The following is a 14,240-nucleotide window of genomic DNA, read 5'->3' as shown; positions in this document are numbered from 1 at the left end:
GAAGGTGCTCGAGAAACTCATTAGAGAGTCATTAGATGTCACAAGCTCTACTAAAGAGATTTCCTGCCATATCGGCAAGGCTTACCTATATTCTGAAGTTAGCATTGACAGTATGATAGAGCATGTGCTCATAAAATAGGACACCAGACACACAATCCAACCAGAAAGCAATCTGGTATGTTCATGCTGTGAAAACTGCAATTATTCCGCCATCTGTGCGGTATACTTGTAGATTATATTTTCATTATGCAGGATGTCAAAGAGTATTAGCAATTCTGAAATTATGCAAGTGCTGTTCTTAGAAAACATCGGTTGAAGGAAATTTATCTGTAGCATGTGTTGTTCTTGCTGTAACTTTTTTTTCCTTTTCTGTCTAATTCAACACCAACATTGCTTCACGGTGTAGAAGGTATGTGAATGAAAGGCAAGTGAAAATACATCAGCATGTTAGTGAATCAAGTTTATGAACACTGCTTAATTTTAGATAAATTTTAGAGCAGTAATAACAGTATTTTTTAAAGATCTCTCATTATAGCTACTTTATATAAAACACTGGGTGTGACTTTTTTAAAAAGTTATGGTTTTGCTTCTTAATATTGATCAGACAGTTTAGTCAAAATAGGCTAATAAAACATAAACCTTGAAGTCCACAATGAAGTTAATCAGCCTATAGTTGACTTCTTATAGGTCCTCCTCCTTATGGTTCAAAGCATTTTGGTCCATTTATACATAATGCTCTCCTCTTTTTTCAAAGTAATTAAGAATGATTAAGCGAACCTACTGGACAACTCGGGGTTTAGTATCTTATCCAAGAATACTTAAACATGCAGGCTGGAGGAGCTAAGGATCGAACTGCCAGCCTAATGATTAGCAGATGACCCGCTCTAGCGCCTGAGCCACAGCTGTGATACTAAAGATGGTGCAGGCACAGAAAGAAGTTCCTTTTATTTTAGGAATAATGTTTGCATCTGTGCTCTCAATGTTCAGTTGACAATGAATAACATACAAAAGTTACCTACCACTCCCTAATGAATGAAGTTCAATACCCAGCATGAGCTCAGTATTTGTTGTCTGTGGTTGTTATTCACTTATGTACCGCTGGCAAAAAAGAACAACACTTCCATCTTACTCAATCATATCAGAGACTTGCGTGACTGAGATCATAAAAGTCCTCTCTGCTGCCTTTTGTAGGCATCTCTCCTCAGGGTTATTTTTGCTTACATTGTTCTGATCATGTTTGAGGTACAGCAAACAAACATGGTCAAAAAATGTTTACACCGCATTTTTCCATGCTGTAAAATAATAATATTCCTAACAGCCATTTTCCTTATCATGTATTGCCATAATTTGGATTGGAGTGTTAAAATTTACTCACCTGAAGTGTGCAGGTTGAGCAGGTGCCAAGGTCTCAGTCTGAGGTCAAGGCCAAAACACTCACAAGACAAATTATTATCCATATTTTTAACTGTCAAAAATCAAATGACCTTGTCACAGCTCTTTCCTGACCACATCAGTCACCATTTACAGCTCAATTAAGATGTCATTCTAAATTATTTATCAGTTAGTGGTCGGCTGGTCTCTCACACCTTAAAAATGGAACGCTGGTGATAATAAAAGCCTGTTGTCATTCTTCATGGGCAGCCTGTCTACATAATAATTGTAAAGGTCTCTAGTTAGCATGCTGGATTACCTTTGAATTATAATTGAACAAGTTCAAAAAGTGTGAAGCTCACCTCAAGTGACAAGCAGTGTTATAATATTACTGCCAGGCAGCAACGGTTTTATCTTTTAATATGTTTTTATGCCACTGAAGCGCTTTGAACCTTGTTTATAGCTCAAATCCAAAAACCACATTTTCTCTTCTTGTTTTTTACATTCGAGGCAACAATCTATGCAGAGGGTCAGGCGGAGATTAAATGTATGGGGACTGACATATGTACCGTCGTCTGTGAAATATACATTTAATTTGTTTTTAAAAATTGGTATTCTTAGTGAGTAGAAATGATTTAGCAAGGCTCTTGGCACGCTGTACTTATTTTGTCCTATTTGTGTACATGTGCTTGTAAGAAGCATTGTTTATGATCAAAGCAATTGTAGATACAACCTTAAAAAGTTTAGTTTGTCTCATCAAATGTCACCGTAGTATAGTTAGTAGGGTCATCATGATACTAGAACTTTACACTCGACAAATACTCAATACCATTTTCCATCAGTGGGTAGAAAATTAAGAATTAGGCAGAAATAGATTAAAACAATATTGTTATGTGCAAATGTATTTATCTACATCCCAGTTCATTCTTTTTTTCTGCTGGTGACTTAGCACCCTATTTTCATTGCTTATCAAATGCAGTTGGTGAGGTAGGCTGCCACTGTTTCTGTCACGCTGTTAGTAGACTTTTCTCTGCTTTGATCTGGGACTTAAAGGGAACCTTAACACTTAAAGTATAAATAACTGTGTTATACTATTCAACAAGCACTGCCTAGCTCCCACATTAATGTCACTTTGTTATTATTGGATTTAGCTAGACACTGTTTTGATAATGGTTTTGGATTCAGGAGATAGACACTATCTCTACTGTTAAGATTAGGGTTAAAACTTTCCTTTTTGCTAAAGCATATAGTTGGGGCTGGATCAGGTGACCCTAAATCCTCCTTTAGTTATGCTGCAATAAGTGTAGGCTGCAGGGGGATTCCTGTGATGCACTGAGTATTTCATTTTCAGTCACCTTTCTCACTCAACATGTGTTAATAGACCTCTCTGCATTGAATCATACTTGTTATTGATCTCTCGCATCTTCCACAGCATGTCTTTTATCCTATAAACACATCTTCTCTCACCCCAACCTGTCGCAGCAGATGGCCGCCCCTCCCTGAGCCTGCTTCTGCTGGAGGTTTCTCCCAGTTAAAAGGGAGTTTTTCCTTCCCACTGTCACCAAAGTGCTTGCTCATAGGGGGTCATATGATTGTTGGGGTTTTCTCTGTATGTATTATTACCTTACTGTTGTTGTGATTTGACGCTAGATAAATAAAATTGAATTACATTGAACTGAATTGAATAATAACCCATGGCTAATGTGGCTGTCGCATAATAGTTAAATGGCTTAAGGTAAAGTTGTGTGTCAACTGGAGGAGGCAAAGATGGTACTGTCTGTATTGAGACTGTTGCAAATGAGTATCTAATCCGGTAGTAGTTTTTGTATCGATTAGTAGCTGAGTGTTGATTATTTGGACAACTGTAATAGAAACATGATAGAGACTTTATGATTATATGATCAAAAGATGTCTAATGCTGCTTCTGACTGTTGACAGACCCGTTCAAACTTTCCCACCCATCATTACTTCTCCACAAAAGTCCTCCGTATGGGTTTAAATTGGCCAAGGACAGCAGAGATGAAAGCTGCCCATAATGAGGTTCCTCCCTTAGGATTCAATGTGTAGCTTTGTCCCAGGGGCTCCTGAAGGTTGTCTCTAGAATCAGTCTGCTATGGGGCTCAAGCCCGAACAGCCAGCTTGTCTGTCACCTTGCCATGCAGTTAATGTTGTCTAGAGGTGAAGTTTACTTAGGGACAAAATCTATTTTTGGACATCATAAAATATGAAAAAAATGTACGCACATGTGATATAAGTGAAGCTTTCTGCAACGTAGTCATCATGCCTCATCTGAAAATATTGCACCGTGATCCACACTTTTAATTTGCGCCCTTGTTCATAACTTCTTCATTTAAGGCAGGACCCAGCGGGAGTTCACAGTTCCCAAAGCAGCAGAGAGGAGCGAAGGAATCTACGACTGAAAATAACAGCATGTACACACCGAAGCAGACCTGTTATATGTGAAGCTCACTTGTGCATTCCCATTATTGTTACACTAAACCTTCTTAGATGTTTCTCTGCACGACCAGATTTCCCTTTTGGGAATCAGATGACTTTGTGTTTTGGAGGAGATAATGCTGAAAATGATGATGATGATCAGTTAAACGAGGACTGACCTTGTGTGTTGTCGTTATCATCACTGGGTTGATGTGAATCTGCAGCTTCGCCCTCCCTGCTTGTTACAGTTGAGAGTGAAAAGAGCAACTCCAGAATCTTTCCCATGTTCTGCAACGTTTACCCTGCGTCTGACCTTTATGTTGTTATTGAAGAATCACTTTGCGAGGCTAATTATTATCATAGTGTAATTGGGTGTGTTTTCCAGAACTTGGAGTTAAGCTTTGCTAAGTGTGTAAATAGGGGATAATTACTGCTGTGCATCTTGACAAAAGAGCTAAAACTTGGTAGGATGGGAGACGGAGAAAATTTGATTTGTATTTTTTTAACATTTAGTGCTAAATCTAAAACGCTGCCTCTCATTTACTCTCTCTTTGCAGTCCGTCTGCTTTGAAGCCAGGCAGCTGTGTGGGGCATCGGGTGTGGATCCTGCTAGCCATGACTCACCTTACCTTGGACTTTTCTGTGTGCAGCCCTCTCAGTCAAGGTCTGGGGATCAAACTCACGCCTAAACCGGTGCCTCGCTCACGGCCTCGCTTGCAGCCCCTCTGGGATAAGCCTAACATGCTTCACTGGAGAACAGTGAGCCCGTTAGCCCACCGGCTCCTCAGCCCTGTTCCTCCGCCCCAAGACAGCAGGGCAGGAATAGTGCCAAAAGTTAAAGGTCAAAAGCATTGGAAGCCAGCACACAAAGGACAAGCAGCGTGCAAGAATTGCCGGCTGAGATACTCTCAAAAAGAGACGGGCGATCCTTTGGCTGTATTAGCAAAAGCTCCAGTTGCTTTATCAAGCGGGAGGTTGTTAATTAGAACCAGGAGGCAGCTCAAATGGGACAGCTATGACAAGTCTCAGGAGGGCCGGACTACAACAGTGGCTGGATTTATTGACTGGGGACCCACGGGGACTGATAGCATAGATGATGGCAAAATGGAGCCAAACTTAACGTCCACCAGGGCTGCAACTACTACAGTGGCCACAACCACTAGCACTACAACCAGGCTCTCCCAAAGGACGTTCACTGTGGTGACCACAACAGAGTCCAAGAGCACCACCAAGTCCTCTATGAGCAACACGGAGTCTGTCAAACCACCAAAGCTAGACCCACCAGGGGACACACCAGGTAAGAGATATAAGATATATATAGATATAGATATGTTTTTTTTCTCTCAGTAACTGTTAAACAGACAAACATAGAGTGATGTGAAGGTAATTCTTCAAGTCAGCAGTGTCCAAACATGCTACTTAGATTTTCCTTTGCAGGTTGTCTTTTTAATAAAACATTTCTCAGGGGAACCTTAAGCGGATAAAGGTAACACATTTGTTAAATCAGCTCTGAAAACATTATAAATAAATTATGAATTGGCTTTTCTCTGCAGAGCTTTATTTTGTGATATGACAAGTTTTCCACAGTTGTGTTTACAGGTATATATACACACGTAAAACAGGTTCTATAGGAATGAAACGTATGTTAATGACATTTCCTAACAAATTCATAATCTGTTTAAGCCCCAATGGATCTATGGATAATTGGCCACTCTCTGACAAACTGAAAATCAAATGAATCTGAAATATACAGCTTTGCTTTTACACTGAAAAGGGGTTAAATGTGTGACCATCACACATTTACCACCCTTACTGGTCTAGCCAGTAACGGTCCTGGCTAGACCCCCCATGCTTAAAACAAAGCCCTGGAATGGCGCGGCTATGTCTGCAGCCTGTCCGCAGCTCGGACGCAAGAATTTCACTACATGTTGTACCCTGTTTAATTGTCTATGTGATAAATAAAGGTTGTTGTTTGTTTGATTATAAGCCTCTATAATCACCTTTTCACTGTACATCTGATGATCTGCTTTCATGACTATAATATTGCAGCTTAGAGATATAGGCGCTGATACTGACAGACTATGCCCTCGACTATATTGTAGCCCTCAGGTCTGAAATACCGGTGGTGGGCATTTTATGGGCAAGGATTTTTATGGGCAGTTCTTCTGTAATGTGGAAACACAATCTTCTCCTGCCGGGCTTATTAGATTTAGTATGTCATTATGTCTATGAGGAACATGTTTTTTTTTTATTAAAATGACCTATGTAAGTTATGTTTTAACAACTTAGGAACAATAACTGTGGTAAATTAAGTTTTCCCATTTAGTGCAGTAGCAAAAATGTCATAAAAGTATGCAAAGATAAGGAAGGACTTACTCAGTTTCAATGATAAATGTTAGAGGAATCAAGAAAAGTTCATCCTGCAGTGGGAGTATTCAGATAATGAACACTTTGAACTATTTGCTGTTACTCAGTGCTGTTCAAGCCCTATACTGGAACAACGATGCCTCCCAAAACAGCCTTGAGTGTTAGTGGCATACATATAAGTTGCACTGTGATTGAACTGTATATAGCTCATGCAAAATGAAATGGCTGGACATAATTATCTTGTCAGTGTTGTTGTGATCTCTTCATTTTCTCTTGATTGGGAGGTAAGTGTGAAACCACCTGTGATTCAGATGATGGCTTGTATCCTGGAGGAAATCAGTCACCACAGCTAACTGAGAGCTGATAAGAAAGGAGAGTTGAGACTTTTTCTCCCTCCAACTGGTTGAATATTATTGTATCAATAAGCACATTGTGTCTGATCAGAGCAGATGAAGAGAATCATGTTTCAGAGCAAAGAGTGGGTGTGTAATCGCAGCAGAAATTTTCCCTCTGCCTTCACAACACGTTAACCCTCTGCCTCATATTAGCCCCAAGGCAAGATGTAATTACCACACGAGCAGTGCAGCATTGGATTGCTGCTGAATTGAAAGCATTGCAGATGGAGAGGCGCTTCACTGTATGCCTGTCTCTTACTCTCATATCTCTGAATTGTCTTAGTGGATGCATACAAAATTTCTTAGTCATGATTGATGAAACTTGCAGTGGGATAACCTCTCACTTGCAAACTTAAACTGATTCTGTTAAAGTGGGAAAAGTGTTAATAAAATTTATTTTAATTTATCTAGGTTTCTCCTTCTCTCTTACCACTATCCCTCACAGGAAATCCTTTCATAGAAGGTTAAGATCTATCCGGTTGTTCAGTGATGACGCGACGAATCCTACTTCCGGGTCTAAAGTAGTCTGCGTTTAATATGGCTTTTGTGTTGTTAACATGTTTAATGTTATGTATTTTCTTCTATTTGATCTCAAAAAGCTCCTAAAACAGTCAGCGACCACTGTTGACCTCCCTCGGCTTTTATTACCGCTAATCATTTATTTAAGCTCAGTTTTTAAAACCTTACGATGTAACTACAGCCCAGCCCATGCAGCAGTATATGAATGACTAACCTCGTATTGTGGATGGATTATCTCAGTTGTTCTCCTGGCTGAAGTTTGGTCCTTTTACAGCATCCTGCCATGCGATTACATTTGTTCCTGACCACCGAGAACACTCACGTTAACTTTTATCGAGTGGAAAAAAAAGTTAGCTTGTTTATATTATGCTAACATAGCTGTGTCGCTAGCGGTCACGTAGCACATCATTATATACCAGCTAGCCCAACTTCAGTAACTCTACAAACGTCACTGCTGTTTAGTTTTCTGTCTTCATTTATGCTGGAAGTGATAGCAGAGCTGTACGTTTTAATTTGTTTCCAAAACCCCGCAGTCAGGACATGCTATATTGTATTTAGATAGAAGCTAGCGAGCTAACTCCCTGCTAACTTCTAACTCCGTTAAATGTCATAAATTCCGTTTTCATGGATGCCTGGATGTTAAACTCAATTGTTACACCTGGTAGAGGAGAAGGCTGATCATTTTATTAAAGATGAAATACTTTAGACAGTTTTTCAACTCTCAGTAATGCCATAGTGATCGTTTGATATATGGACCTGCAGCGGAGTTTAGACCCAGACACGGCTAGTGACGTCAGACTGAACAACCGGATGACTGCACTTCCGGATGTCTACTGTGTCTAACCTGCCCGCTGCATGCAATGTTAACTTCAACAGGCAGATGAGTTGACATCATCTGACAGCAATGCTAACAACGGCATCTAATCTGTCAGTGCCTAAGACATAAGGCTGCTTTGTCACAAAATAACTGCTGAAAGTAGGGCTGTTCGATATATTGGATGACGATATAAAAACGTCTATCGTTTCATTTTACGCTATCGTTTGTTTCGTGGTGTCGCAAAATAAACTGTTTACAGCAATATTTTTTCATCGTTTTGATGGTCACTGTAGTGGCTATATTAATTTCTTAAAGTTCTCTCTTTCTCTTATATTTTATATAACCACACTACGGACGGACAAGAGCCTGTTTTTATGCGTTGTGGTTAGCAACAACGACGGTAACAGCATCGCGTGTCCGCTTGTTTATGTTCCACGTAAACCTTTCACAATAAAGCTCAAGATCCTGTTGAGACTTTTCAAAATAAACTGAATCACGTGAAAGAGCAGATTATCTACGGATGAGAATTATAAAAGAGCCGCCAGGTGCTAAAAAATAAACCTTAGACTCAAACGTTAGAACAGGCTTTTCCCCGCAGCACGCCGTGTAATAAATACAAAGAAAACGGCGGCCTTTACAACTTATGTCTAAAAATGTATGGTTCATGCATAGGTTAAAACACTAGACTCCAGCTAAATGACGCGCAGCTGGAAACACTTTCCGCAAGACGAGCTGCCCGAGATTCACAGAATTTACAGAAAATCTTACATTTTTGTGATTTATATCGTTATCGGACGATAGAATTCTTATATCGGGATATGAGATTTTGGTCATATTGCACAGCCCTAGATGAAAGTTATTTTTCGTACAAGACCAACCTAAATGTCAGTGCTTAAACAGAGCTGTGTCGAAGTCCATTTAAGGTTAGTAGTGAGTAGGAGAGAAGCTGGTGCACATGCATGCAATGTAGATGCATTGCTCTGAAAAATGCATAACCAGTGCAAAAGACTGTGCATGCATCATGCATGCATGCAGAGAGTTCAAGCGCATTTGGCACCCAGCTGGTATCTGCTGAATGTACTTTTCGCTCCGTGGTTGTGCCTTGCCATCCTCGAAGCTTTCACTCACTCTGCTAAGTTAACTGTGGCAGTTATTTCAGGTGAATGATACAATATTTTCATGTACATGGAAGTGCCGCCACATTTCAGTTCACATTCAAAACATGGTCAAGTCATCTGCAGCCAGTATGAGAAGAACCTAAGAGACTATTAGTTTCAATGTTATGAGGATTTAAACAACTTATGCTGTTTACTAACCAAGTTATTCTAAACTAAACATTTTTAATTACTGTTGTAATTCTCCTGTGCTTGATTGTTTCCTATATTCACAGTATCAATAAGCATGTATAACCCCAATTCTGAAAAATGTTGGGATGCCGTGTAAAATGGAAAAAAAATTAAGGTTTAAATTGAGAAAATCTGCCCTTTATTTATTGAAGAAAAAATATTAGCTCATTTTGAGTTTGATGGCAGCTCTTCTCAAAAAAAATTGGGAGAGGGCCACATTTTCCACTGTGCAGCACCAAGGGCACTCAAAAGTAACTGCATTCTTAAAGTATCGATGGAGAATGACAGTTAGCTCATAGCATGCATTCTGGATTCCGGGGTTCTGCCATCCATCCATCCCTCCATCTTCATCGATATATATACAATTTAGGGTCACGGACATTCTATAAAAAAATCTAAATTATTAAAAATGCCAGAAGTGTTATTTCAAGTTGGATGATTAATTACAAAAATGGTTTCTGCAATGCTCTGAATGATTGCTAAGAAGCTGCAAAATAGCTGAAAAAGATGTCTAGAAATTATGCATTTAACAGAGCCAGTTATTGACTAATTAAATATTCATTTGTTTGGTACATTCATCCTTGCAGTTACTTTCAGTACCTTCTTCTTCTCTTCATCTATAGTGTTGATGCAGTCTATAGACTTTCTAAGGCAAAAAGGTCCTCGCAGCATGGGCTGGTAGCACGTTTCCTAAAATAATTAGATACATATTCAGATCACAAATGAACTTCCTTATACTAAATCACTTAGTTGCTTTAGCTCAGCAGCTCAGAAAATGTCTATATCTTTGCTGCTTAGGCATTCACTGACTATGAGACCACAGTACAAGTAGAGACATGCAGCCATGCAATAAATGCACATTATGACTCATGAATATTGTATGCTTGCACAAACGCAAGTCGTGAATGTACTTGGTGTCATCCCATATGGCGTGTGTGTAACATGACTGTAATCATTTCAGAGTGTAATCGCTGTCAAACATGAATGCAAAGAGCAGAGAGTGGCAGAGAGTAGAGGAAGCTACTTTCGACTGCTCTCTTATTCACAAGGATTTGCCAGTGATAGAGGAAGTATCCAAAAAGCCTTTTTTTTAAATCAAAAAAGAAAGAAAATAGAAGTAATGTAGATTTTTTCCGACAGTAGTCTGAATGTTACATTCTGTTGCTTGACTGTGCTCCGATAAAATCATTAATACTTCAGGTGATGGTGAATTTCTGAACGCATGTTGCACCTGTATGACCACAAGGATAGAAAAAAATGTAGAAAAGCAAGCTCCACAGCACTTTGAAAACCAGGTTTATTCTGTCATTAGCGGAAATGTCTTCAGATATTAAAAAAAATTCCAACTTAACCCCAGGCTAAATCAAACCTAAGACTGCCATTACCATGGCAACAGGCAGTTACACCTGTGTTGACGATTGGGACTCGAGTCACAAAAGGAGGAAAACAGAGCTCATATTTTGTGCTTTTCTAACATTGATTTTGGTCACACAAAGCGAAAGGAAACTGTCCTGATCCTGACTGCAGAATTCACAGAACTATACTGAAACCTGAAAATAATCCCACCTATGCCACAGGATTGCACTGCGCTGAGCTTTTATGCAGCAGAAAGTTTTCTGTACTGTTTGCACCGTTGACTGTTGCTGTCAATTTTTCCCATATTTTTTTGTCATAATCTTTTCTGGATTTTCTGGAAGTCCTTATTATTCTTGAGAGACTGCAGCTCATTTGGATCCAACTACCATCAAAAGCTTGTTTCTTTCTATATTTATGTCAGTGTCCAGAAATGAACATTTGAGCTGTATTTCCTCACGCCTGCCGTGGGATCCAGTCAGTTACTCTGACATTTCTCCAACCAGTTTGGGTTGGTAGAAAAACCAGCTACGTAGTGACACAGGGAAAGTACACAACAGCTTGCCGCAGCTTGACTGAGTTGCACTTGTTGAATACAGGCTATGTGTCTTAACTCCCACTCGCTGTTGGCGTGGATGCACAGGACAACAAAAGGGATGGTTCTTTCTGGCACTGGTGAAAATCCAAATTGTTTAGACCGAGATAAAGAAGTGAATGTTGCCCTTAATCTGTGTGAAGGAAGTAGCTTTCGCATGCCTTCTGTCTCATTAACAGAGATTGAACTATTCTCATGCATGTCATCTGTCAGGGCATCCGTTTAACACCTGTGAAGTTTTATTGGCTTGCAGCCGTAGGTTTTTATGATTATGTAATTAAATGCTTTCTCACAGTATTATAACCTTTGTGGTTAATCACCAACATGCAATCTGTAGTTTCTTGTATTGAGACAATATGCCAGCATTGTGCATGTTACACATTTTACTTTGTTTGGATTGGAGTTTTTCGGGATACTGTAAGCAAACAGGCTCCTGTTGATCCTGCTCTCTCTGGCCATCATAGAGGAGCTGAGGGTAGGGAGCGGAGGCGGGTGGAGGGGGGGGGTGTTATAGCTGTGGAGCCTCCAGATGCTCACTGATTGTTCCTGTTGTTTGTGCTGCTAGCAACTTCAACCCCCCTCTATTCCACGCAGATGGAGCTGTCAGCTCCATTATGGATATGAGATGATTAAAACTCCAGTCAGCAAAGCCACTACTGATAACTTGGGCCTTGTTAGATGATCTGAGGGTTGCAAGGTTAAATGTTGCAGTGTTATGTTGGGCCATCGAACGCCACCACGTGTTCCCGAACGGTCCCGTTGAGCCGTGCGGACCTGTCGGTTGCTTGTAGAGGATGTTTAAAATGCACAGAACAGCATTCAGCGTATGAATTCGAGGTATTTAAACTAAACGGATCCATGTGGTAACAAATCACGTCACGCTATCAAGTTTGTGATGGACGTGTGGGTAAAGTGGATGGAGTTTACATCCACTACGGAGCAAAGTGAGAGCATGTAAAATGTACGTTAAGCATCCCAGCAATCTATTTTTAAAGAAGGCAGCGCGGCGAGCATTGTAATGCAGATTTTTGACCTGTGCACACCCATATAGGCGTACAATGCAGCCTCTTCAACAATGAGAGATACACATAGAGACAGAGAGAAATCACTTCTCCCAACAGTTACCATGGCAATCCAATAAGGTTGCCTTTACTCTCTGTATTGACTCTCAATAAAGTGAGTAAAAATGAATCTCCTTTTCTCAAGCATTAAATCTGGACTTAAATGCTGATGCCCGGCGACAGGCGTGCAGAGTCAAACCCCCCTGTTCCTGATTTACAGAAATCTCAGCCAAGAGGAGCTGAGCGGGCTTCACTGAGCAGATGCTGTTTCACTTTCTGTTTTCTCCAGCTCTTTCTCCGTGGCTTGACACGTCCGCCTCAAGGAAGAAGACTACAGATGTTGACCGAGACACTGTTTTGGCTATGTTAGATTGTTCTGTCAATCAAAAGTGCTTAGGGAGAATTTTTAATATGACTTCTCCAAACTCTTATTTGTTTTATTTTTGGAGGTTTTGTTGGAAAAATAAGAGAGTGAGAGAGAGAGATATTGTATTGCCTGCCAGTTTTAGGTCCAATCGCCTGGTCAGCAGTTCAGCTAAGCTTTTTGTTTGGTTTACAAAAATGCCTCCTGTCACCAGCATGATAGTACACAGATTTTTCAGAAGGTTGTTTGAAACTGCCTCAGTAGCAATGCCATTTTACACCCTCCTGAAAATTGCAGTAATTTTCATTTGTTTGTTGTAGGATGAGCTCTTGTGTGCTCCCTGCTGTTTCTAATACAGAGAAGGACAGAAGAGGAGCGCATGTTTGTGGGAAAAAAGGCCTTACTGGAGCAATAGACTCTAGCTACTTTTTCTTTTTGGCAATGGATTGTTGCATTTGCCATTGAGCTTGACTTATGCAGCAATGCTTTTGACATTGAGAGAAAAGATCTGTAGACTAATTGTTTCCGATCTTTAGCTTTCTTCCTCTCCCCCTCTCGCTCTCTTTCTTCCTCTCCCTGCTCCTCATTCAGCTCTCTTGTCCGCTTCTTCAGTGAGCATTTTAGATTGCTCGGTGACTCTGTGGAAATCAGCCCTAGACTGACACTTTGACACCAGCATTAATTGGCAGTTTCTAGCTATCAGTAGGCAAACCTTTGATGGAAGCCCTCTCCTAACCTGTTTTGCTCAGTCTTGGAGGGTTTATATAGGCATGTATTGGGTATGCCAGAACAAACACACATTGCTCTCTGTGGAAATGAGGTTGCTCAACCTCTATAAGCTAAAAGTCTGGTTTACAAATGAGGACCCTTTCCTACATTTTTCAGGTGCTTTTAAGCAAATACTGCGTGGGCTTTGGTGCCATTACCTCTAAATCACTTTGCAAATAATGCCTAAACCCACTACATGTAGACGATGCAGTATACACACACACACTCACATTAACACAATAACTCATACATATGCACAGTGATTAAATATTGATTTTCTTTGTAGCACCATCACCATTGAGTTGTTGCATCATTCTAATTTACGAATGAAACAGCAGACAGACAGATCTTGCATCTCAACTACTGTTTAGAAAGGCTAAAGTAGATTCCTTGTGCATGGAGACGATTTGAATGGTGTTTGCACAAGAAGAAATTTTGATATGCCACTGAACAAATAAAAAGACTACTGCTAATATTATCAAAATAAATGATGTCCCTGTAGCTTGCAGTCAGCATTTGCCTGGGTTGAGCCAATCCCAGGCCAGCTGTTTCATGTCAACATGCTGTTTTCTTGCTACACTTTCAGGTCTGACTCAACTGCCACTATTCAAAAGCTAAAAATAAATCTAATCTCATTTAATAACCCGTTAGCTATAAGGGAAAATAACAATTTGTGTGCATAACATTTTAAGCCAAAGTGATATTTCAAGACACTGACGGCTGAGGAGTTTTACCCATATAAATCATACTGGATTTTTAGAGAGAACTGCTGTGACTGTATTTTCCTTCATAAAAACAGCCATAACCATCACTCCACAACTCAAGAAATTGGTGACTTATAAATATAA

At 40.0% G+C, this 14,240-nt stretch overlaps 1 protein-coding gene across 2 annotated transcripts in view; it reads left to right on the top strand.

Moving 5' to 3' along the window:
• The window catches only part of ajap1 (adherens junctions associated protein 1), a 53,328-nt gene that overhangs the window by 25,684 nt on the left and 13,404 nt on the right, over positions 1–14,240 (top strand). For both annotated transcript variants that reach the window (XM_085443828.1, XM_085443827.1), the window contains one exon: positions 4,365–5,104. In XM_085443828.1, the coding sequence (XP_085299954.1) occupies positions 4,365–5,104 (740 nt within the window). The remainder of the gene's footprint in view (positions 1–4,364; positions 5,105–14,240) is intronic.

The sequence above is a fragment of the Copadichromis virginalis genome, linkage group LG20, assembly GCF_057382275.1.
Source record: "Copadichromis virginalis isolate Kocher_CV1m ecotype Utaka linkage group LG20, C_Virginalis_male_GT1.1, whole genome shotgun sequence".
In the NCBI taxonomy this organism is placed as follows: Eukaryota; Metazoa; Chordata; class Actinopteri; order Cichliformes; family Cichlidae; genus Copadichromis; species Copadichromis virginalis.
This window is presented reverse-complemented; position numbering and strand designations above follow the sequence as displayed.